The sequence below is a fragment of the Gracilinanus agilis genome, chromosome 5 (genome assembly GCF_016433145.1).
Source record: "Gracilinanus agilis isolate LMUSP501 chromosome 5, AgileGrace, whole genome shotgun sequence".
Taxonomy (NCBI): Eukaryota; Metazoa; Chordata; class Mammalia; order Didelphimorphia; family Didelphidae; genus Gracilinanus; species Gracilinanus agilis.
Window position 1 is genome coordinate 212,754,401 of NC_058134.1, and position 26,807 is coordinate 212,781,207.

Sequence of the window (26,807 nt, forward strand, 5' to 3'; positions counted from 1 at the left end):
TTAGCTATAACTAGTTTATAGTCTTAATATGCATCATTTGATTTAGACGTATCTGCCACAGTAGTGGCCAATCATGCCCTGTTACTAAGACATAATTAGTTTCATTTTTTGTAAAGTGCTTTGGTAATCATTATGTTCAGTAGCTCTGGATCATTTTTGAAGAAGAACCCACATTATACAAACATTTAATTCTGTGTAATTTACCTCTTAAGTTTATCTTTGACCTCTTCATCCTGAAAATACTTTCCATTGTATTTTAACTATCATTCCCTGTACCTAACCTTTAATAATGTATTAAATGTTGCTAATAGCTTGAAGAAGTTTTAAAATATTCCTGAAATTTCTTTTACCTCCTCATTCTCTACAACAGATGTCATTCTATAGTTGTCCTCATAGTTGTCTTTTCACCAAATGCTAATCATGAGCACTGCCATATATAGTAATCAAGCATTCAGAGAAATTATGCAGTTTCTCTTTATCTTTAGATGCACAATGAAATTAGTCTTACCCACTCTGTTATTTGCTTCTTTAAAAAGAACCTGAGAGGGGGCGGCTAGGTAGCTCAGTGGATTGAGAACCAGGCCTAGAGACGGGAGGTCCTAGGTTCAAACCCGGCCTCAGACACTTCCCAGCTGTGTGACCCTGGGCAAGTCACTTGACCCCCATTGCCTACCCTTACCACTCTTCTGCCTTGGAGCCAATACACAGTATTGATTCCAAGACGGAAGGTGAGGGTTTAAAAAAAAAAAAAAAAGAAGCTGAGAGTTATCCTTCCATTTGACTGCCACTAACACTTGTCTTCTGGTTTCACTTATATCAAGACTATCAAGGCTGATGTGATTTAGTTCCTTCAGTACATTTATTGGTGACTGGGTAAGGATCTCTCATTTAGAGTCTAACAGGTTAGTATTTATGGATAGGCTAACAGCTGGTCCTGGGCTTGTCTATAATTAGGTATGCTGGTCCCTCAGAAAGGTGGCCTCGTCACTTGGAACCATACTTAAATTCTTGTTACTTTGGTTGTTCAGTTGTTTTTTCAGTCATGTTTAACTCTTTATGACCCCATTGGGGTTTTTTAGGCAAAAATACTGGAGTGGTTTGCCATTTTCTTCTCCAACTTATTTTATAGATGAGGAAACTGAGGCAAACAGGGTTAAATGACTTGCCTCAGGTCACACACCTAGTAAGGTATCTAAGACCAGATTTTAGCTCAGAGATTAATGTTCCTGACTCCAGACTTGGCACTTAATCTGCTTCACCACCTAAGTACTCCTTTAAATCCTTAGTTGCATGTTAAAGCTGCCACAGTTTGTGCCCCACTGGCATAGTTTTGTCATCCCTACTATGCTATAATAATAATAATATGATAATAGAAAAACAAAGATAAGTTGTCCTAATTAAGAATTTTCAGCCATTAATACATTTGTGGAGTAGAGTTTTTAAGCATTTTTTCAATGATTTATTTACCTTTAGCTCACTGTCTTCAGACCTCATGAAGCTTTGTGGTGAAGTTAAGCCAAAAAACAAGGTAAGGTGAAATAAAGGAATAATGGGAAAAATGTGAATTTCTACCACTAATCTTTACTATATTTGTGGGCATATATACATGTATATGTGTATATATTATATATCTATATTGCATATCACATATATATTGCACTTGCCCTGGACTTAATCTCCCAACCCCCATTCACAATCCCACACTGGATCTCAGGAGGGGAGCTGTGACTACCCGCCTACTAGGCCTCATGACATAGAGTTTCATCCCTGCAGGATGACTTTGTCTGATTAAGGTTTGGGGATGTGACATCTTGTTAGTTCCTTTAAGAGCAGTGGATGTGATTGGATGAGTGATTGATGGACTCAACCATCTGTCTCACCTTTACATATATATTACAAAATATCTCTCCTTTATAGTAGCTTGTCGTACTTGGAAGATTTTGCCATTGTGCTTCTGAGATTAAGAAACAGTTTTTTGCCTTACCTTCTTTTAAATAATATCCAGAAATTATGAAGCAGATTATTTTGGGGGGACTTGTATTTTGTTTATATATAACCCCTTGGGCAGAATATTACTAGAAGGGGCAATTCCGAAGCAAGCAAAGGAGCCTAAAATGGTATACAAACATTGAGTAATTCAGAATGACTGAAGAATTTACTGTTAAAGTTTGTCTTTTTTATAACATACTCCTATGAACAATGTTTGTCCAGTCACTATGGTGTATTAAAAAGCTCAAAAGCTTCAGCATATATTCTTAGAGGGTGGTTCTATAAGAGTATAAACACTATATGTAATATATTGTCTATATTTAAGAAGTCTCATTTAAAATTCCTGCTCTATATTTTATATTCTTTTGCATAAAATTCACATAATGATATATAATGTTGAAAGATTTAGCCAATTTATTTAAGTCTTACATCTATGTATCTCTTCATAGGATTAGAACTGTAAGAGATTGCTTTTAAGGAAACTTTAGGCCCTGAGAGATTAATTGAAATACTCAAAGCCACACAGAAAAATGGCAAATCTAAGGTTTGAACTCAAATCATTTGGCTCCAAATCCAGCCCTCTTTCTACCATTTTGGTGCTTGAAATTTTTGGCACATTGGCCCATCCATGTATTCTCTCTACTTATGCTTAAGTCACTCATCCTACTTGTCATAAGTCTAGCATCTAAGGAATGGGATTGGACTTGATATTCTTTAAGCTATAAGAACATTTCATCAAAAACCTAAAAAGTGGTTTATTGCACTACTAGTTTAATTATGAGTTAGGGGCACATTTGTTCCATAAGGATAGTACAATTTTCTTATTTTAAAACAATTATTGAATGGTTTAAATATATTCATTCTTTTATAGAGGAAGCTACAAACTTTTATAGAGGAAGCTACAAACTTCTAGTTCTAAAATGAAGTAGCAGATTTAAAATTTTCATTTATTCATGTCCTTAGTCCAGCTCTAGACCCTCATCTTCTCACATGGCATCTTGACACATATTTTTCCATATTAAAAATGAAAACAAAAGTTTTAGATATTTATTAATCTTTTGAATCATAGTTTGCTTCTAACTGCTTTTTTCCCCCTTTGGGTATTAGGCACGAAGGAGGACCACAACTCAAATGGAATTGCTCTATGCAGATAGCAGTGAACTAGCTTCAGACACTAGTACAGGAGATGCCATCTTGTCTGGCCCTCTTACACCTGTTGCAGAAGGGCAAGAGATTGGAATGAATACAGAGACAAGTGGTACTTCTGCTAGGGATAAAGAGCTCATTACCCCGTCTGGCTTACCTTCTAAGATAGGCAGCATGTAAGTTTGGCCCAGCTAAACTAACTTTCTGTCTTTTGGCTTTTTATGTGCATGTTGCAAATATCTTATGTAGTTAATTTTTTTTAATTTATAGGATCTGTAATTTTCAGACTAATAAGTATTAGATGCACTTTGTTCATTAATTTTTTTTCATACCTTAAAGTTAATGTGGATTTTGGGATCTTTCTGGATGAAATTTTTTTTTTCAGAATTAAAGTTGTCTCATTTATAAATTTTAGAGGCGATCTTTTATGTGGAAGGTTATTTTTTTGTATTTTTTTAAGGAGCCGTTGTAGAAACATAAATTCTAATCCTAATTCTAAACATCTAAATTATGTTCTATTGAAGTGAGGTCAGTAAGCCCATTGCACATGTCCTCATTTTCAAATCCTGAACATAATTATGAAATATTTAATTATAAATATATATAGTGATCCTTACTCCTTGAAATTTATCGCAGTTAAGGATTTCTCAGTAGAAGCTATTTTCTTCAAAGTATCATAAATGGAGGCTACAGTCTCCATCCCTGTAATTATGCCCAGCTCTAGCCCTTCATAATCTCATCACATGCCATCCTGGCAGTTCACTTCTTTTCATTGTGTATATTTCATTATATACAGAACTGTAGCTGAGAGGTAGTTCTATTAAAAATCATGTTCTTTTGTTGATCAAATCATATAACCCATCCTCACAGATTGATTTTTCACATTTAAAAATTATATCAGCTATTTCCTGGTTCAGTTCTACTGACATCTTTCATACCAAATAATTTGTAGGTCCAACAGCATGGCTGTGTTAAAGAATATTAAAAATAATGATCTACATATTCTATATCAGGCTTGAAAGTTGCAGATAAGGTAATTAACACATTTTCCCCACTCAAAAATATCTTTTCTTCTACTATAACCTTTATTTTCTACAGATATTTCTGATGTCTTCAGTTTAGATTTAATTTTAATGATGGCAAATATTTCTTGCATGTGCTTGAGGTGTTCTAAATAATTGCAGTTGCTTTTAGACACTGCTAACTGACACAGCTGAGCATTTCAGTGCTTTTATGATAAAATTTGCTTACAAGGCTAGAGTGGATGTTAGGCACATGCATGTTTTAATATGTAGTCTGTCAGATGAATAGAAACTTTTGGAGCCTCAAGACTCCAAGACTATGGCCTGGAATCCAGACTCAGGTAATATCTTCTTTTAGTAGTTTTTATCATTTAGCCTTTGTGTTGGGTTTTATTGATCATGGAAGGCACAGTTGTCTTACTTATGTCTCCTTGATAATTAAGTTAATTTTCTTAAATGTTAATTTGTAAATATTCTTTCTGGGATTGTTATGAAAATTTAGTTAATAAATGACTAAAGTTGTTTATTGTTAAAGTAAAATAATTTACTCAAAGTATAACAAACTTCATCTGTTATATCTGTTCTCTTTGTCAAATTCAGATTCACATTTTGAGATAAATTTCCTATGCTTTAATAGTCACATTTTTTTCTACTTATCCTATGGAACCTGCATTTTCAATGTACTTTAAGTCATCTAAAAATAATTCTCCGGAAAGTTTTTGAAAGAAGCATGTATTAAGCTATTACTATTTTCCAGTCATTGTGCTAAATACTGGAAAGAGGAAATATATCAAGAAGAACACTACCAACAATCATTTGGAAAAGTGTTCAAAATTACAATGAATCATAGAAATACAAATTAAAACAAACATGAGATATTACTTTATATTTATCAAATTGGTAATTGTGGTGAAAGATGAAAATGTCCAAAGTTGATGGGATTGTGGAAAAACTGCCAAGCTAATTTGCTGTTAGTTGAGCTTTGATTTTGGAAAGCAAAAAGTCACCAAAATGTTCATACTTCTTGACAAATGGTCTAGAAAAGATCTATCTGAACAAAAATACTTACAGCAGCACTATTTATACAATAAATTGGAAATAAATTAGATGCCTAAAACAAAATAAAATATTCCTTTAATAGTGAAGCATAAATATAAAGCAAAGGATTTTTCCCCATATAAACTGCCTGTTAGAGAATGTTGTTGTAATATAAAAATAAGAACAAGACAATATAAAATTTTGACAGCTTATGGGGAAGGGAAGCTAAATGTTAAAAAATGGTAAAAAAAAGTCCCTGTACAAAGTAGGCGCTTAAAAATGTTTGCTGAATTTTCTTGAATTAAAAGAGAGCAGTTCTTATTCTCATAATTTAGTGTGCTATTAAATGAAGCTAACAGTCTTTTTGTATGAGTATTTTTTTAGTCAGCTTGTTATTTTGATACACATCATTTAAAAATACTATCTTAAATCTTTTAAATTTCTTCCTTGATAATTAGTGGTTTGATTTTACATCTAATATAACCATTATTTAAAGTACATGTTATAGACATGAAATACTGCACCACTAATGTTTAAATGTCAAATGAAGCATATAAAAATGTACATACTTAATGAAATGCATTTAAGTAATTTGTAAGATTTTCTTGTCCAGAGTTTCTCTTCTCTTTTTAATCTTTTTCACGTTAGGCTTTTTATTAAATTCCTCCTTTAGGGAAAAAAATTATGGGGCAAATAGCCAGATAAAAGTGGCAATGTGGCAAGTTAAATTATATTTCATTTTGTACTTAAAGAAGTTTTACTATCATCTTAGCTCTAGACAGTCATCTGTACCTGAAAAGAAAATACCTGAACCTTCACCATTAACCAAGAGAAAGGCATTTGAGAGAGCAGAAAAATCCAAGACTAAGGAACAAAAACAGTAAGTTGTTGCCTTTCATCTCCCAGATAAAATGTACTCTTCAATGATAATGCGTCTATAAGGACCTGTGGGGATAGAGATTGGACCTATTATTTCATTACTATAGAATATTCCCAGCTAAGGAAACTCCCTCTACCAAAGCAGGTCAGCACCCCTTCTGCAATTTATAATAGTTTCCTAGAGCCTGGAAAGGTTGAGTGATTTGTCATATCAGAGACAGGATTTGAGTCCGTGTTTCTATTTCCACGGCCATTTTTCTGTCTATCCACGGAGCCAAACTGCCTCTCAAAAGCAAATCTCAAGTGAGGAAGAATGCTAAGTACAAAAATTGAGGTACCCATGAGGCAAATTATTTGACAGGAACTCTTTTAGTCACATTGATTTATCACAAACTTCTGAGAGTCAGTCTCTCAGATTGTTTAGCTATTTTGGTTGTTAAATTAAAAATATCTAGAGGCATAGCCTCAGATTTTAATAATTTGCCTGCCTTTTTTATATTATTTGTCTTTTTGTTTTGAAATCAAGTTTCTTCAGATTATTTTAGGAATGAGGTAAATACAGGACTTACAAATATAAAAATTGGGCAAAATATTCTGCATGTCTTTGAGCAAGATATATAATCACACCAACTTCTAGCTTCCTTGGACAGAACTTTCTCTATAGTCTAATCCAGTGGTCAGCACAAGAATGCATCAAGGTTTTTCATTCTGCAGAATTTTTATGAGATTGCATGCTATCTTATCTTTTCTTTTATATTAGAATCAATTAAAGCTGTGCTAGACATGTTTCATTCAACCTTTTCTAACAAATCATAACCAACTAAAGACACATCTTTTAATGTTCTTTTTTTCTTGTAGCTCAGATTCTGGAACTTCAGAGGCTAGTCTTTCACCTCCTTCTTCCCCACCAAGCCGGCCCCGTAATGAACTGAATGTTTTTAGTCGTCTTACTGTTTCTCAGGGAAACACATCAGTTCAGCAGGATAAGTAAGTCTCAGGGGAAGACCTTCCATAGCACTCTAAGTTCTTCAATATGGTTTCCAAAAAACTTTTCATCTTCTCCCAAGTTAAATACTTGTTACATTTTAAAATTTGTTTGTCAGTGAATAAATGTTTAAATAAAATACAGAGTAAACATTAGAGAAAGCTATTTTCCTTCTGTATGCTATTTACTATTGGAAGATTTGTACTTATGTACTTTCAGAGGTTGACTTGCCTGATTTCTTCAAAAGAAATGTATCTTTAAGGCCCCGAGAAGTTTTAGTTTAGACTTCTTCAATTCTTATACTATGATATCTTCTCACCCCAATAGTATGTATTGCTAGAGGCAAAATAACTAACTTCTTTTAGATATGATAGTCTAAAATGACTTTTCTTAAATGGACTTTTAATACTTTTGATCTGTCAGGACATCTTTACCAAAGAATGGCATCAGTTCTGTTTTTGGAAAAAGGAATACAGTTGTTGGTTTTTTTTTACCTGCTGACAATACAAACATTAAGATTTTTAAAACAAACTTTTAAAAATATGGTCAAACAAGAATCTCTTGAAAAAATTCAATACTGATCCTGTTGGCATAATTCACATATTAATTCTCATTAATATTTGGAAACTGCTTTCATTTTAAATAGTAGCATATTGAGAGTATATATTTTTTCATTGCTTGTTTTTCTGTGCTATTAATTTTCTTCAAGTATTTGTCAGTAAATCATAAAATTTACAGGATACCATCAAAATGCCATGTATAAATCATGTAGCTTGTGTAGGACTTTCTGCTAATTAATTTTAAAATTGCAAACAAAAACATAGTGAGTGATATAATTTAAATTTCTGTTTTGAAATAATTTTCTTGAAATCAAAGTGGTTTAATTTATTTAAACATATGTACAATTTTTATTATCTTTATTTAGGTTAATGAATATTTGTAGTGATATTTAGGAAAGAAATTAAGTTTATTCCTTTTGGCAATGTAACTTCATTAAGTATCCTTAAAAATCACCAAATTATATCTATAATACCTTTCACTGTCCTAAATTTGGAATAATTTTGATAACACATATGTATATATTTCCCGCTGAAATTTACCTTATGAATTACCAACTTAATTTGACTCTATAAATAATTATTTTAAACCTGAAAGTTATTTGCAAAGTTTTGATTATAAAATGGAAAATTACTATAGTCAGTACTCAAATGTACAATATGTTTTCTTCTTTCAGGAACTCCTTTTTATATTCTTTAAGTCTCCTTTTTAATGAACAGCCACCTGCTAAAATAGTTCCTAGACCATTTATTACACTAGTGGGTTCAAAGCTAGGCAAATTCCAAAACTAAATCTTGTCCCAACACCCATCAAACTTTACCCCACAATTGTACAATAAAAATAAAATTATGTTTTCTTAGCTTAAATGAACTTAATACTTTTCTGCATCTTTTTATGATGAAATTAAAATTCACTATTTTAATTTCTAGTGGAGCTTCTAAATTAGAGACTCTTTTCATGGACCTAAAATTTTTCATTTAAAAACTTAAATGGAAATCATTTAAAATAAAAGGAATTTCTATTATACCTTTTTTATCCTCCCCACATTCCCTATGGCCTTTAATACTGTTCCATTAAATAAATGTTATAACTTAGAAAATTTGAAATAACATTAAAAACTTGAAATAAAAGTTAAAGACTGCTCTCTGTATTAATAATTTTTTAAATTACTGATATCAACTCAAATGGAGAGGCAGGAAATATTACAAGAAAAATGTTGGCAGCATTTCTGGGTTAGCCATACTATTAATATTCAGTTCATTCAGAAACTTTACAATGCTGATACCTATATTCTTTCTTCTCATGCTACTACCACTGTTCGTTATAGGTCTGATGACAGTGATTCCTCTCTGTCGGAGGTACACAGGTACTTTCTCTCTTTCTTTCCTGCCTTCTGGTCTCTTACTGGTGTTCTAAAATGTCTTTTATGAATTTTCCAAGCAAAGCCATATTTTCTTGCATGCCCTTTCTTTTTTCCTTCTAAACCATAGAGCTGCATTGATTTTTACTTTTTTTTCTGCCAGAAATTTGCCCTTTTTTAAGCATGCTTTTTAGGGGAAAGAAGGGGTAAACTTTTTTGTTATGATGGCTTTTTAAATTTTCAGTCTTTGCTTGCTGTGTGCATAATATATTTTAATGGAAATTATATATACATAGATGGTAATAATAATGATTTCCTATTTATTAACTATAGTTAATTTATGGAAATGTGAGGAGTTGTGAGTGAGATACTTCTTGTGACTATTTAAATATTATTTTAAATCAAGAATTTTTAAGAAGTTCTGGGGGGGGGGCAGGTCAGTGGCTCAGTGGATTAAGAGCTAGGCCTGGAAACAGGAGGTCCTGAGTTCAAATCTAGCCTCAGATACTTCCTGTGTGAATCTGAACAAGTCACTTAAACCTAATTGCCTAGCCCTTACTGCTCTTCTGTATTAGAACCAATATATAATATTGATTCTATGATGGAAAATAAAGGTTTAAAAAAATGTTATACAGAGCAACAGCTATCTTGAATGTTATGAATGACAGAAAAGCTAACAAAGCAAAAAAGGAAAACAGGATTTTAATGTATAGAATTATACTCTTCTTTAGTTTTTTATTTAGGGGAATAACAATTCAACAAGGACAACAAATGATTTTTTTTACTCTTCTATTACTTTTTCCCTCTCTTTTCTTCTCTCCCTTTGTCATCTTCCATCTCTTATCTTTCCTGTTATCTACTCATTTTGTTGATTACCAGACAATCTTCTAGAATGTAGGCAGGATGAAGATGAAATAAAATGTTCCTATTTGTTGATAAACACTTTTATGGATGTCTTGGAGGAAAACAAAGAATTTTTTCATATTTAGTTTCTATTGAAAATAACTTCAACATTTCATTTGTATTATTTAAAAATACTCAATAGTTGACATTTTTTTCCAAATTCACATGGTTTTATTTTGAATAGAAAACAAAATTCTAATATGTGTGCCTAATTTATGTTGACATTGTGGTACTCTGAAAACTTATTGCTCTTAAAAATTAAGGCTATTTCTCTGTAATAAAAAATGAAAATAAATCAAATTTTATAATTTTCTTATTTTCATAATACAGTCATAGGAATGTAAAAAAAACTAGTTTCATGCCTCTTTCGACTATCAAACCACAAGTCACAGAGGGCAAGAGTTTTTGAGAAATATGAAATATTGTAATAATAACATTTGAAGTCACATCACCTATGGCACAGTTAATGACATTCTTGTAACAAAGTGACAGTTATCTGAGAAAAATAAAAACTGCTGATATTTTTCCTCTCTGAAACATAAGATTGCATAATTGAATAAATTATTTTCTATTTGACTCAATTATTTATCACACTGAGCATTAATCAAAGAATAAACTGCTCTATAATTACTGTGGATAGAAACTGTAACATTTTATTTGATGAAGAGCTGTAACACCTCTGGAATGATGTGAATGACCATAATAAACTTGTGCACATTGCATGCACATGCACATATACACACACACAAACACATACACAGAGTTTGATATATCAATAAATTAAACTCAGCATGAGTATGACTACTAAGAATCTAGAGCATTGAGAAGACTTTGCCTTTTTTTTGAAGATGTCCCACTTGTTGGTTATTTCTTTTTTTAATTTTTAGCAAACATATTAACAGGAGAAAGACATGAATTCTAGGATCACAACCTGAAAAGAACTGACCAGACTTTACTAGATTCTTAAAACAATGAATTTTGCTAATATATCAGATTTATACATGAGGAAAAAATGAAGTTAATAAATGAAACTATTTCTCTCCTCAAGGTTATAATATTTAACTTAATAAAAGCTATCCTATTTGATGAGCAGAGGACACTAATTTTTCTATGTCTACTTCTACATAATCTGCCAACATCTTTCTAAGCCTTTCTTTCCTCAATTTCCACTGCCACCATCCTTTGTCTAGGCCCTCAGTTACCTCTTACATTATCCTCCTAACAATTCTTTCCACCTCTGCTCCTTCCCTGAAATCTATCTTTCATGTTGATAACAAAAAATATCCTGCTGGACCCTAAAGACTGATTATTTATAGCTGAAATCTACTATATTTCTTGCTTTACCCATCAGAATGTAACCATGTGCCTAACATTCAGCATATTTGTACATCATTTTGCATAATAATGCACTTATTTTTTTATACTTGCATTCATTGATATTCATTCTTTCACCCATAGATCTGGGTGGGTCATTTTTCTACTCAAAAATTATGTTATCCATGTGAAATAGACAGACTCTGTAGTAAAATCTAATAAAATGTATTCAGACTCTTGCTAGGCATTAAGTACCTCCACAGTCTGCTACTCTACTTGTAGTCATTTGTATTTGAGTTATAATTCACCATTGTACTGTGAACCTCAAGAGGTTACATGATGCATGTTCTTGCTCTCTCCCCATCTCCCCAACCCCCATAGCAGACGCACATTTCCACTGGTTTCTTCATGTGTCATCGATCAAGACCTATTTCCATATTATTGATAATTGTTCTAGGGTGGTCATTAAGAGTCTACATCCCAAATTGTGTCCGCATCAGCCCATGTGTTCAAGCAGTTGTTTTTCTTCTGTGTTGCCACTCCTGTAGTTCTTCCTCTGAATGTGGGTAGCATTCTTTTCCATAAATCCCTCAGAGCTGTCCTGGGTCATTGCATTGCTGCTGGTACAGAGGTCCATTACATTCTATTTTACCACAGTGTATCAGTCTCTGTGTACAATGTTCTTCTGGCTCTGCTCCTTTCGCACTGCATCAATTCCTGGAGGTCTTTCCAGTTCACATGGAATTCCTCCAGTTTATTATTCCTTTGAGCACAATAGTATTCCATCACCAGCATATACCACAATTTGTTCAGCCATTCCCCAGTTGACGGGCATACCCTTGTTTTCCATTTTTTTGCCACCATAAAGAGCATGGCTATAAATATTTTTGTACATGTCTTTTTATCTATGATCTCTTTGGGGTATAAACCCAGCAATGGTATGGCTGGATCAAAAGGCAGGCAGTCTTTTAGCACTCTTTGGTCATAATTCCAAATTGCCATCCAGAATGGTTGGATCAATTAGGAACCTCAAGAGGAAAGGGATTGTTCTCATCTAAATTTTGTATCTCCTTCAGAGCCTAGTACTTTGTTTTGCCCATAGTATTTAATGAATGTTTATTGAATTGTTAAGTTGGAAGGAGAATAGGAATGTTAGGGGGAAGTAGAGTAGAAAGAGATGCAAAAGAAATCATTCCTACTTTTCAGCTGTGTGACCCTGGGCAAGTCTCTTAACCCCCATTGCCTAGCCCTTACCACTCTTCTGCCTTAGAACCAATACCCAGTATTGATTCTAAGATGGAAGGTGAGGGTTAAAGAAAGAAAGAAAGAAAGAAAGAAAGAAAGAAAGAAAGAAAGAAAGTCATTCCTGTAACCATTTCCCTATTCTAACTCCACATTACTTCATGTTTGGATTATCATGACATAATCTTGTGTTTTCTCTACCTTTATTCTCTCTTCCCCATACATTCTACTCATAGATATGAAAATTATATTCTTAAACTCTATTTTCTTTATTATATCAGCATAGATTTACTGCTGGCTCTTATGATTTTCTTTTTAAGGAAACTTCCATTATTCCTACTGTTAGTTGGATGAAATATAAACTGTACACACCTTGATAGTCAAAAGTTTTTCATCACTTGTTCCCCCATTTTTTTACTCATTACAATAATTCATTTTCTCCCTAAACATATTTCAGTTTGTCATCAATTTAACATAATCATAGTTTTGTGGAAATTAAAGAAGAAACATTCATTCTAAGATTTTTCCATGAGCCTCCTAATTATCCTTGAATTTTATCTTCTCTTTTCCTTTTTTTCTGCCTCCCTATATTAAATGACTCTTTAATATCTGGCTTTTTTTCTGTCTCAGATTATCTTATCCAATCCTTACTTTGTCATTTCTCAGTCCTCAAGAATTTGAATAAATATTATACTTTGAATAATGTTTTTTGTCACAGGGACTGTACTAAGAATTTAGAATCATAGGGTTTTGGATATAGGAAGCACATTAGCCCTCATAATCTTCTTTAAAGACAGCATTATATAGTGGGGAGAAGTTCTAATTTCTGCCATTTACTGCTTGTTTGATCTTGGGCAATTCAGTTTATCTCCCCGACCTTTACTTTCTTCTCCTACAGCAGGGGTTGGCAACGTATGGCTCTCGAGCCATATCTGGCTCTTTTGAGGGCCAGATATGGCTCTTTTTGCAGGAGCCATAAAGTCAATTATTTTTCAGGCGCTGTTACAGGAGCTCGCACTGTGAGCACTGTACGGCTCTCACGAAATTACATTTTAAAAAACGTGGCATTTATGGCTCTCATGACCAAAAAGGTTGCCAACTCCTGCCCTACAGGATAAAGCATTTGGTCTAGGCCAGGATTTCATAACCTTAGGTTCATTAACTCTTTATACATTAAAATCTACATTTCAGTGTAATTAGTTTTACTTTCGTAATTCTATGTATTTTACTTTATGTATTCAAAAACATTATTCTGAGGAAGGGGCATTAGGCATGAGCAGAGTGCCAAAGGGATTCATAACATAAAAAAATGTCAAGTACCTCTAGTCTAGATGATCTCTAAGGCCACTTTCTAGTTTTAAAATTGAGACTTCTCAATTACTGAAGATATTCCCTTTATTATATTCTCCCCATCAAGGGAGCTGTTGCTTAGATACTTCTAGTTAATTTCTGGTTAGCGGTTTTTTTAGGTACTTCTGGTTCAGAGAAGCTCATTTCTTCAAAGACATTTTCTTGTCAGACAATATCTGCCTACCTGTGACTTCCATTCCCTGAATTTAGTTCTTCTGTTTTGAGTTAGAACAGTTTTGTCCCTGATCGATATGATATTCTTTCATGTATTTGAAAATATTAACCATGTCGCCTACAATTTCTCTTCTCAAAGATAAATATTCCTAGTTCTTCCTCAAATATTCTGGTTTCCAGATGCATCTCTTTTGGTTCCTCACCTCTAGAAATGTTCTACTTTGTCGACATTCACCTTAGAATGTGACACCCACTAGAGCTGATTACATACTTCATACTGCCTATTATCCTGTAATCTTTACTTCTGTTATTTTGGCTTTTATGGAAGCTGCATTATGTAGTTGGCAGGTATTGTGCTTGTAACAACCACAGGGTTTTTTAAATATATAAATTGCTCCTAATATAGGTCTTCCCTATAATTGTTAAGTTGTTTTTTAAAAAATCTGATTTTTAATGTTTTACTTCTAGCACAGTTTTCTCTATTAGATTTCTAAAGTTTACATTTCCCTATTTCTATGCTATGAGGTCTCTGTGCCTTTTCATTAAAATAATAGAAGCACAAGTGTAGCATTGATATTTTTACTTAAGATTTCTGAAAGTCAAGGAAGGATTAAACAATGAATGAGGATATGACAACATATGATACTCATTTGCAAGTACATTATAAATCTCTTTTTTCCCTCAGGGGAATAATCAACCCATTTCCTGCTTCTAAGAGTATCAGATCTTCTCCACTTCAGTGTATTCACATAGCTGAAGGGCATACAAAAGCTGTTCTCTGTATAGATTCCACTGATGATCTTCTATTCACTGGATCAAAAGGTGAGTGTACTTATAATATTAACATAAACATAGATTCATAGCATCTTAGCCATGGGAGAACCATAGAGATTATCTAGCTCTAAATTTAATCTTATATGTAGAGAAAGATAGCAAGAAACTAATTCCTATTACATGAATGATACACTGAAAAACCAAAAATTGAGCTGTGGTACATTTTTGAAGTTGCAGACCAGCTCCTTGATCTTACTAATAGGAATGATAGTTGGAACAATTTCGCACTTACCTCAAACTTCCCTTATTTCATTGGTGTGGTTCTCCCTCCACTGCTGGAGCATCCCTTGAGTTGATGTCCACAGAAATGTTCAACACATCATAGTTAGTCCCTGGGTAATCAATCTCTCAAAATCTGACTAAGCTGATCCTTGGAAAATGTGGGTTCCATCACTGAACTCGTATTCAGAATTGTTCCAGTTTTATAGGATCTGCCAAGACATTTGTTCTCTTGTCATAACCCTCTAGGGCCCCAGGTCACCTGCATACAATGGGATAATTGCTAATGTCTCATATCACATTATTGAGATTTCCCTCCAGAAATAAGAGAAAATTCTAATAGAGGCATAATTTCATATGAGTGAAATTGACCCTACTTTTATGTTAAGTAATTAATTAAATATAATAAATAAGTTTTGTTCTGTAACTGTGGTGTTTGGTGTTTACATGCACACACACACATCAATGATACCTGCTTTTTGTTTTTTAAATTTATATATACTATGAGATAAACTAGTCTAAGAAATCTGAAGTCCCTCAATCCAGAACAGTCTTATATAAGCTTTACACACCTATCCAGAGAACTTAGGTGAACTTTCAGAATTACATCATGCTTACAATTGGAACTGGTACATGAGGACAGGAATTTTAAATCATCAAGTTGTAGCAAATCCAGGAGGATAGCAACTGGTCAGAGCCAGAAATCACAGCCTCATTCTTTCCTAAATGGAAGGTAGTAGTCAGAAATTAAGGTTATAATAGTGAAGGCAGATATGGCTTAGTTCACAAGAATAATCATAGAGACAGTTTGTTGTGAAAAATTTAAATTAATATCAATAACTCCAGGTTCTCATTTTTCAATAGAATTTTATTAATAATCACTCGAAGTAGAAAAATTTAAAAGGATAGAAGTATAAAGCCTAATTTTCTAACCTAACTGACCATGTGTATGGATTCTCTCGCCTGGCTCCCAGCCAGTCTCCTCAACTGTGTTCCGGGAAACCGAGAGAGAGGGCAGTGCCACACCAAAACTTTTTATCCTCCGTCCCCCTCATGCACATGCATTCATGTCCAATTATGCAACATAAACACACAAATGGGATGCTGGGTAAGATGAGCTGGGTCGGTCAAGTCTTGGGGAGAGAATTCTATCTATACAGTTGTAATGGAAAGAATACAGGATTTGGAATCTTAAGACCTGAGTTCAGTGGCTCTGTCACTTAGTAGCTCTCACACGAATCTATAAAATGAGGGAATAAACACAGTGACATCCAGTACCTCATAAATCTTTATTCTATGAGCGACTCAGAAGAGTGTAATTGAAACAAATATGTTTCCCTGTTTAAGAGTGCCATAAAAAAGTGGCTGAATCTAAAAGACACATAAGGGATTCTTAGGGGCTTTTATCTACCTGATAAGTTTAGGAAATATGTAGGGGAGAATCCTGAAAGAAGAAATCATCATGTACTTGAAATGCAATTATTTAGTATGGTCATAGACAAGACAATTTTAGAGTTCATTACTATGCATTGAACTTATGTGTATGTTTTGGAGAATATTACATAAATATTATGCCCAATTAATTTTTTAAATTTAAGTTCATTTTTTGTTATATTAAAATTCTGAGGTATCTTCCTTCCTCCTCACCTTGCACCAGATAAGGCATCTTTTGACATATGTATGTATCTATGTAGGTATATATAAAACCTTAGTTCTTGATTAAAGATGGACATCCACAATTATTCTTCAAACAATATTATTGTTGCTATATATACAACATTCTCTTGGTTCTGCTCATTTTACTCTTCATGATCTTTCCATTTTTTTTAATTAACCTGCTCATCATTTCTTATAGTGCAGTATAAGAGGGAAAAGGGGTTTTTGATTGGATATATTAATATTTAAAGGTGTGGTCACCAAGGAACTGAATAAATACCAATTCCTAAGATGATTTTAGTATTATTTACAAAATATAGGAGAGAGTGGAAGTAGAGAGATGAGAGGAAGGTAGAGTAAGAGATCTAATTTAATGAACTAGATTTGTATTCAAAGCTTTACTCCAGCAGGGCTCTGGAGGCTAAGGTAGTCAGCCTTCTTCACTCAGCACGTGTAGTTCTACGGGAAAGATTTAAGAACAGTCTCACCAAAGTCCTAGGGTCCCAGTCAGCACTCCTCCACGAACCAGAAGAGCTCTTTCAGGTCCCAGACATGAACAAGAAGAGCCAAAAAAAGGCCAAGCCCCAGAAGTTCTCTTCATTTATCCAGGCCATTTCTTTAGTCTCTTCCTGTGCCTCCCTTCCAGTTAAGTGTCCAATCACAATAGATACTTTTCTTAGGCCTGCCTAGGAGGCAGCCAGTCAGTTCTGATTCGTCACCCATTTTTGCACACATAGGTCACAGACCTCCCCACTTGAGAATTAAGTGGAGTCGTTTACACTTTTGGTGATTAGATTTAAGAATGGGCAAGGTAGATTTAATCTCATTATCACAGCAGTCATATTCCATCACAATCATATGCCACAACTTTTTTAGCCATTCCCCAACTGATGGGTGTCATTTCAATTTCCAGTCCTTTGCTACCACAAAAAGAACTTCTATAAATATTTTAGAAAACATAGGCTCTTTTTCTTTTTTCCTAATTACCTTAAGGAACAACACTAATAGTGGTATTCCAGAGTCGAAAGGTACACATAGTTTTATAACTCTGGATAGAATTACAAATTGCTCTCCCAAATGGTTGGATCAGTCCACAATTCCACCAACAATGTATTAGTATTAGTGCCCTCATTGTTCCCCATCCGAATATTTGTCATTTTCCCCTTCTGTCATTTTAGCCAATCTGATAGGTGTGAGATGATATCTCAGAGTTGTTTTCATTTGTATTCCTCTAATCAATAATGATTTAAAATATTTTTTCAAATATATATATATAGCCTATATATAGCTTTGATTTCTTCTTCCAAAAATTGCCTGTCCATATATCATTTGATCATTTATCAATTGACTTATTTTCTTATAAATTTGACAAAACTCTCTATGTATTTGAGATATGAGACCTTTATCCAAGAGACTGTCTATAAATTTTTTCCCAGTTTTCCGCTTTTTTTCTCATCTTGGTTATTTTGATTTTATCTGTACATTGTCCAAAATTTTTTTGTCCAATTTATTTTTATCCATTTTTTGAGCCCATATGAATGATCTTCCCTTTCCTAACCCTGTATTTTTTTCCTGGAACTGAGATCACATTCAAATAAATAGGGACAATAATTTTCTCTGAGGACAATAATAGGACTGCTGGCACAATTGTGAGAGTAATTCATGAACATTTTGTAACATTTTTTAGGCATTATTAGTTTGCCTTTTGAATAATGTAGTTTGGCACATGTTTCCAAAATTCTGTTGGAATAGGGGTATGTATCATCTGAATCATGTTATAACTCTGTTATGTTTTGTTGTTTTAAGACTAGTCTCCCTATCTCACCCAAGCTGGAAATGCAAGCATAGCTCATCAGCCTGATCCCACTGATCATAAGCACTGGGGTTTTGACCTATTCCATTTCTGACCTGAGCTGGTTTGCCTTTCCTTTAACAGATTGATTTATCTTCCATATTAGAGCCAGATTCAGTATGGACACCTGATTTTACTTGATTTGCTTATTAGCACATTCCAGGTCAAATCTCCTGACCTCAAGCCATCTACTAGCTTTATCTTTCCCAGTAATGGATTACAGCCATGCACTGCCACTACTAGCTAGTTTATTTATTTAAGTTAAATATTTGTTTTATTCTGTCCCTTAAAATAATCCCAGACATGAATATGTTTATGCATTCTATTATATGTCTCTTACTTTTTTTTTTAAGATCGTACCTGTAAAGTATGGAATCTAGTAACTGGACAAGAGATAATGTCACTGGGTGGTCATCCTAATAATGTCGTTTCTGTGAAATACTGTAATTATACCAGTTTGGTCTTCACTATTTCAACATCTTACATTAAAGTTTGGGACATCAGAGACTCAGCAAAGTGTATTCGAACATTGACGTAAGTAAAAGAAAACTTTTTTTTCTTTCTAAAATCTATTTTTAAAAAATTAGAATAAGATTATGTACAAATATCATGTTTTCTTGTCTTAATACCAAAGTAAAGTCAAGGAATAAAAACATATTTTCAAAAGTATTAATCATTTGATTAAATTTGCTTAGTGGCTAAAGCCATATAGCCCAAAGCATCATATTAGGAGCTTAAGAGATACTTATTGATATAACTACATTAATATGTAAAGGTAATTTCTTTTTTTAAGATTAAGAATCTACTTTGATATAGGCAAAATAAAAGCAATATATCACAGTGAACAAAGTACCAGTTTACAGTCAAGAAATTCTGGATTCATATCCTGCCTCTCTTATTAATAACTCTTTGACCCTGGGAGTATCACTTAAACTCAATGTGCCACACTCAAATAACTTCCTAGAACTTAACTTACCTAGACATAGACAGACTTCAGTCTGAGATTGGGATGTAAGAGTTCCCTATGCTCATGAAATTATTAATCCTTAATATATTAGGACTAAAATTGCAGGAAGACAAGGATTTTATATTTTTCAAGAACAATTTCAGCAAATAAAGCTCTCTCAAGTCATATAAGATTTCATAATTCAAGGATCACATAATCTGGCCCCTTCTTCTTAGATGTTATAAATCTCCTTTAAAGTGCTTCTGCTAAATAAGAGAGTTGCTTAGCTTATTACTCTTGGCATTATCTTAAAATTATACAAATTCAAAAGAAAAATTTAAAAAGAATGCGTAAGTCTTTTGTGTTTCTACTGACTTTCAGAAGTTCTACAACCAAGTTATGTGACGAAGTGTAATTTTCTTCATCTCTCTTAAGGTCTTCAGGTCAAGTTATGCCTGGTGATGCCTGCAATACAAGTACTAACCGTACAGTAACTATTCCTTCAGGAGAGAATCAGATCAATCAAATTGCACTCAACCCAAATGGCACTTTTCTTTATGCAGCTTCTGGAAATGCAGTGAGAATGTGGGACCTGAAGAGGTATGTATTAAATAAAAGTGATACTAGCTTTTGTGTATGTAGTGCTTAAAGTTACAAAGCGCAACAGTATCTCATCTCCTTCTCACAGCAGCCTTGTGTGCTAGGTAGGGCTAACAGTAACACCCGGCCCCAGATGAAGAAAATGAGGCTTAAAGAGCTCAAATTCCAGCCGAGATCTTCTCATTCCAAATGTTGTTCGGTGTCCTATAGCTACCCACGTCCACTAATTATGGCCCATTTAAAAGATTCACGTCAGTTGAGAAGACGTTGCCAGGGATTCAGCTGTCATTTGTTTTGTGATAGTCGTTACCGTGACTTTGCCATTTTATAGCATTATCCAGTGTACCAGACTTTCTCAGGGAGCGTCAATAAATATTACAGTGAAAGCCTACTTGGTAACCAGAACCCCCAGAGCCTCATTATATTATGTTGCCACAGAAGGTTTTCTTTTCTCATTCCTTCTAACACCTTTAGTTTTACAGCTAATTCAGAAACACTGTCCTAGAATTTATTGCAATATGTAGCCTCAGAATGGGACAGATATTGGTGTCCTTTTTCTAGCTATTTGCACCTGCTCCTGCCCTCTTAACTATCTTATAAGTCCATTTCATAATTTTATATTTCTCCTATGTTGATCTTGCCTCTCTCCTTTATATATGTATGTTAAAAATTTAAGTGGATCCGTAAGATTTCTGTGTATGTATCTACATCAGTTTGTTTATACAGTTCTCACTTTGCCTCCTTATAAGAATTATTTCCCTGTCTCCAGAATTTCATTCTTGAGAGTAGACACTCATTGGATTTTTATATTAAAAAATAACTATTCATGGTAGTTTGATATTACAGTCTAATTAGGGAAGGTTACAGTAATAATGTAGCCATACCTAAATCTCAATTGGAGTCTATTTACCAATAGTTAAGTAAGTTAAATTAAGTAGTTAAAGTAAGGAGATAGGTAGGTGGCTCAGTGAATTGAGAGCCAGGCCTAGAGATGGATTATCTTGGGTTCAAATATGGCCTCAGATACTTCCTAGCTGTGTGACCCTGGGCAGGTCACTTAACTTCAATCTCCCAGCTCTTACTAGTCTTCTGCCTTGAAACCAATACACAATATTGGTTCTAAGAAGGAAAGTAAGGGTCTCAACAAATAATAATAATTGTAAAGTAAACATGCCGTGCCACCAAAGGCATACAAACAGAAACATTCTAGAAGTTTTAAGAAATGGAATCTCTCAGGAAGGGCACCTAAAGTTTTTATTTTGAAGTAGGAGTATCACAGGTCATTCTATTCAATGAGGAAACTATATATAAGACAGAAGAGTTGGCCAACTTTTAAAGGCCCTGTGTTTTTCCTCTAATGGTCAAAAAATAGACTTCTTTGGACCCCAAAATAAACTCTTCTGGGCTCATTTTGACAAATTATTTGAGAAAACTAGTATCCTTGATCTTAAGGTACCTTTGTGCCCTAGTCCCTGATGTAGAAAGAAAAGTATTTTAGTTTTCTTGGATCTAAAGATTTTTGAATTCAGGATCTTCAACAAAAGTCAGGTGTGTGTTTTTATCTCATAATTAATTAGAACTACAGGAAACTTAGGAATCATTTAGTCTGTTTTTTTTGTTTTACAGATCAAAGTGAAGTGACTTCTCTAAGGTCAATAGAGCAAATCATTGGAAAAGTTAGAACTAGAGCGAAAGTCTAATGTTTCGAAACTAGTTTTCTCCATTAAAACAATGTCATTTTCATATATTTTCAATCTCTTCATAGGCTTCCTGCAGGGTAGTTATGTTTTTAACATTCATATTTGCCATTCATATTCTGACACAAAATGACAGAGATTTTCCCATAATGCTACTGATTATGTAGTTACCAGTCACATTGATACAGTTGTTTGAACTAAAGTCTAAAATACAGGTAATCATTATCAGTTATATACAGGAACATTTCCCTCATATTTTAGGAACAATGCATTTCAGTAAGTTACAGTCATTTGGGTTATGGTTAAACCTTTTTTTAGGCTTAGGAATGAATGTCTATATTGTTTTAGTCCTTAGCTGTATATTTTTACGGGACATTAAGATTTTATATTTTATATTTAGAGTTAAAAGAACCCTAAAAATCATTTAGTATAGCCCTTTTATTTTACAGTTGAAAAAACTGAGACCAGGAGTTTAAAATAACTTATTCCCACTAGGAATTAGCAAAACCCAAGATGAACTCAATTCCCATAAATCCATTATGTTCTTTCCAGTGAATATTGGAACTTGGATTCCATTTCCAAGTTTACTTCCTTCCCCAAACCCCCTTTACGTGTAAAATTTCTGTTTTCAGGTACATAGAGTGTCATGGGGATTTAGAATTAGAAACAAGATTTATTAAAGAGTTCTACTTTTTTAATTTATGGAGAAAAAATAAATGAAAATCAATATTAAAGCACATTTAGATTATTTTTTTTTGCTGAAAATTGCCCTAACCACTTATCACATAGGTTATAAAACTTTTTATTCAAATGGACTAGATGATTCCTGAAGTTCTTCCTAACTCTGAGGTTTTGGGACATGCCCAAATTACCTTTCTTTCTTTTAAGGTTTCAGTCAACAGGAAAGTTAACTGGTCATCTGGGCCCTGTTATGTGCCTTACTGTAGATCAGATTTCTAATGGGCAGGATTTGATCATCACTGGTTCCAAAGATCACTACATTAAGGTATGTATATCTATTCATATAATATATTCTTTGTCCTTTTCTTTCTTTCTTTCTTTCTTTCTTTGGTTGTGACTTAAATTAATTGTGAATTTAAACATTCATGTATTCCTTTCCATGCTCAGAATTTTACAACATGACAATTATGAAAGGCCCAGATTGCATTGCTTTCTCTGACATAACTTTTTAGTGTCGTTAAGTTCCTTGGAAGACAGTGGGAACTCTTCTGATTTCCAAAACTAGTCAAAGCCCACCCCGATTTTAGATGGTAATAACTATAGTCTTTAGAGGTCTGTAAAGCTCTTGCCTCACCACTCTTTTCCCATTTTGATTTTTTCTCTTTTAAATTTCTTATTAAATGGTGAAGTATGCAGTTTAATTCAGCATTGCACTTTCTAGTTGAAGGTACAGGATTTCTGTTTGTTTCCTTTATTAATTCATTTAGCAAGTATTTACATATTGTTCTTAGGAGACAGCATAGTAGTGAAAATAGCACTGGCCTTTGAAGTCTGGGTTACAAATTCTTCCTTTGCTGCTTACTCTCTCTGTGACCATGGACAAATCATAGTGTCTCTGGGCCTTAGTTTCCTCATCCATAAAATCAAGAAGTTGGCCTAGATGACAATTGAAGGCCCTCCCACAAGTTTCTGATGCTTCTAGTTCTTGATCCTATCTTCATCTTTGACTCATAATCATGTTGGACCAAGGTATAGGGAGGAAGGATGACCACATCTGGTGTGAGGACTTGCTGAGCCCTTTTCAGGGCTGCTCGGCCTCCTTTGGTGTCCATCTAACTCATCTATGGCTCCAAGAAGCTGTGCCACTAGGTTGAGGGTAACTGGCAGGCCTCAGACCTATTGATGAGTCGGGGAGATGTTCACCCTGGGGACATGAAGACCTTCCTGGGTAGAATGGACAAATGGGAACAGTTTGTTCCAGCAGTCATGAAGGTGGCTAAAGCAGGCATTGTGGGTGACAGGAGCTTGGTCAGACAGTGGAGAGACCACGGTCTTCCACTTGTCTTTACTCCTGTCTTGCCACTGGACTTCAGTGACTAGAAGAGAGAGTGAGGCTAATGACTGTGCAACTTCCCTTCACTTAAATCTAGTTCACACGCAAGTCAGGATATCACCCTATGACAGCAATGGGCAAACTTTTTAAAGAGGGGGCCAAAGGAAAGGAAATGCTCATCTGTCAGTCTGTTTCTAAGGCAACTCTTTCGAAGTTTCACTGTATTGTATCCTACTCATTGTATTCCTCAGATTAGGAATAATATCGAGCGGCCGGATAGAACATTCCGGGGGCTGCATCTGGCCCGCAGGCCATAGTTTGCCCATCTCTGGCCTATGATGTTGTTGGCCCTCTTCAGAATGAAGAGTGAACAACAATTGTAGTGTCAAATTAAAATTTCATGACGAGAGGATGTGAGTGCTGACAAAAGATCTTTCCCTTTTAATTCATTTTAACAAACATCTATTAAGTAGCACCTAGGGGCAAGGAACTATGCCTCTCTTTCCTCTTCCATTTTCCAAAACGTCTTCAAAAACTTTTGATTTTGAACCTCCAGGTTATTATTCCTTTGACACTGGAAATGTTGCTGGCCCTCCCAAAAAGTAATCTTGGCATTGAAATGGATTTGGGTAACAGTTACTTCCAATATATAAGATTCTTATTGTCAAATATGTCCATATTTGTTTACCCATGATGATAAGTATACATCTCTTTAGAATTCTTTGGACAGTAAGGTATATGACATGTGAAAAGTGATCAAATGTAGTTAAGGTAGTGATGTGAAAAGTTATAAATGAGCCTAGCTCTCCCACAGAAAAGATCTAAAAAGGAAACCAAATGAGTACTATAATGGTCAAGAAACCCAAAAGGAAACAATCATAAACACCTTCATCAAACCCAGGGCTACACAAAAAAAAACAGCTTCAGGCACTGGAAGAATTCACAAGCCAGTGTCAGTTCAGATAAATAGGTCTGAAGCCTGAAGTATCATTTCTGACCACGGATACAAAAGGGGCCAGGAACCTGAATTGAAGCTTTGATTGCTTACACTGAAGCCTATCAGTGTCAAATCAAAAAGTGGGAGCCAGGAGCAAGAACCCCGAGAAGTCAAGACTGAAGTGGACCTAGATATTCTTTTGAAGAGTGTGAGAGAGAGGGGGTAAGCCTGGCCCCGGCACAGACTAGGAACTGAGGCTGGAAATGCAAGTAAAAAGAAGACATTTTCTATTATTTATAGATACAATGAAAAAATACTAACTACAAAGAAGGAAAATTCAAATAGTGGCTGAAAGAAATAAAAAAATGAAATTGGAATTGAAATCAGAGCTCTGGAAAGGAGAAACTGGATGGAGAATAAGTAGCTTAGGACAAAAGAGAAAATTTTCTGGGGAGAGATTAGAGCATAAAAAGAATAGAGCAATCACACTTCAATGTGTCTAGGAATCCAAAGAAAATATTAGAACCAAGTCAAAGATCACAATCATAATCAACTGACCTAAAAAACAGGTCGGGGACAAATAATATAAAATCAAACTCCCTGAAAACTATGTATTTTTAAAAAATGATCAAAGAAAACTGCTGGACTTTGAGAACAAGTGAAAATCCAAAGATTCTACCTTAAAGAAATCCTAACCCGAAAACACCCAGTTAACATCACAGCCAAAATCTCTGGAATAGATTCATAAGACCCTAAAACAAATGAATGTAGGAAGTAGCATATTATTCAGTAATCCCAAGGATACCTTCCCCCCAACCCAATTATTATTTCACTATTTGACAAAAATTTCCAGGAATACTAGAAAACATTTGGCAGAAATTAGCTTTAAACCAACATGTATGTTCAATAAATATAACCTCCAAATGGGTGTAAGACCCATGTGTAAAAGGTCATTTTAAACAACAAAAAAAAGGTCATATTTTGAACAAGGAAAGAGATACCTTTTATGGCCATGGGCAGGAGAGGAGTTCCATGGAGAGGATTGCAGGTAAAGTGGACAATTTTGATTACATAAAATTGGAAAACTTTTGCACAAACAAAACCAATGCAGTTAGAATTAGCAGGGAAACAGGTCACAGAGAAACACCTCTTTGTAGCCCATAAAAAGTCTTAGTATCCATCATGTACAGAGAATTTAAGAGTTGGAAAAGGCTTCAATGGCGATTCGTACGTGAAAGGAAAACCCACTATAATATAACTGATCATTGAGCTTCTTCTTGAAGACCTTGAAAGGGGAGAAATCTTTTTGAGACAAGCAGTTTTATATTTAAATAGTTCTAATTAATTGGAAGTTTTTTCCTGGCATTTTAATTAACTCTTTTAAACTTCCACTTCTTGTTCCAGTTTCTGCCTTCTAGGACAAAGTGGAATAAGTGTAACTACACTTTCTCTGCCACAAAAAAAAAAAAAATCTTTCAAACTAAAAATAGTTTTTACATTTTACATTTAAAAATAATTATATATACATATGAAATTATATTCAGATGGTTTGCATTTTAAAATGTAAAATCTGTTCTTAGCTTGTAGGCTATACAAAAGCAGATAGCAGGCCAAATTTGCCCTCAGACCACCAAGCAATACGCTAACATCACATGATCCTTTTCAGTCCTGGCATTATCTCCTAGTATATTGACTATACATGCAGCTTTGTATCATCTGCAAATTTGATAAGCATACTGTCTATGTCTTTATCAGGGCATTAATGTGAGGCATTGATAAAAACATTAATAGCACAGGGACAAGCCCAGAACACTGAAGTAGTCAATTGGAAACCTGCTGACACATTAATATTTAACCATGAATATCTACTCTTTGTGGCTGAAAAAACCAACCAGTTCTAAATACACATGATTATATTTTATCCATATGTCTCTTCTATTTTTCACAAGAATCAAATGAGATATTTTATCCAAAGCTTTCCTAAAATGTAGGTAATCTAACTTCACACTATTGCCCTAATCAACCTGTTTAATAATACAATCAAGAAAGGAAATATGGTTAGTATGGCATGACGTTTTCCAACTATCACTAT

General features: G+C 34.1%; 1 protein-coding gene across 4 annotated transcripts in view; it reads left to right on the top strand.

Annotated features, from left to right (window-relative positions):
* The window catches only part of KIF21A (kinesin family member 21A), a 160,659-nt gene that overhangs the window by 120,592 nt on the left and 13,260 nt on the right, over window positions 1–26,807 (top strand). For 2 of the 4 annotated variants that reach the window (XM_044677889.1, XM_044677891.1), the window contains 9 exons: window positions 1,474–1,528; window positions 3,097–3,311; window positions 5,968–6,075; window positions 6,933–7,061; window positions 8,945–8,983; window positions 14,646–14,782; window positions 18,875–19,055; window positions 19,903–20,067; window positions 22,653–22,770. In XM_044677889.1, coding sequence (XP_044533824.1) covers window positions 1,474–1,528; window positions 3,097–3,311; window positions 5,968–6,075; window positions 6,933–7,061; window positions 8,945–8,983; window positions 14,646–14,782; window positions 18,875–19,055; window positions 19,903–20,067; window positions 22,653–22,770 — 1,147 coding nt within the window. Of the gene's footprint in view, window positions 1–1,473; window positions 1,529–3,096; window positions 3,312–5,967; window positions 6,076–6,932; window positions 7,062–8,944; window positions 8,984–9,856; window positions 9,872–14,645; window positions 14,783–18,874; window positions 19,056–19,902; window positions 20,068–22,652; window positions 22,771–26,807 lie in introns of all 4 variants that reach the window. The other 2 variants (XM_044677890.1, XM_044677892.1) reach the window with 2 other exon arrangements.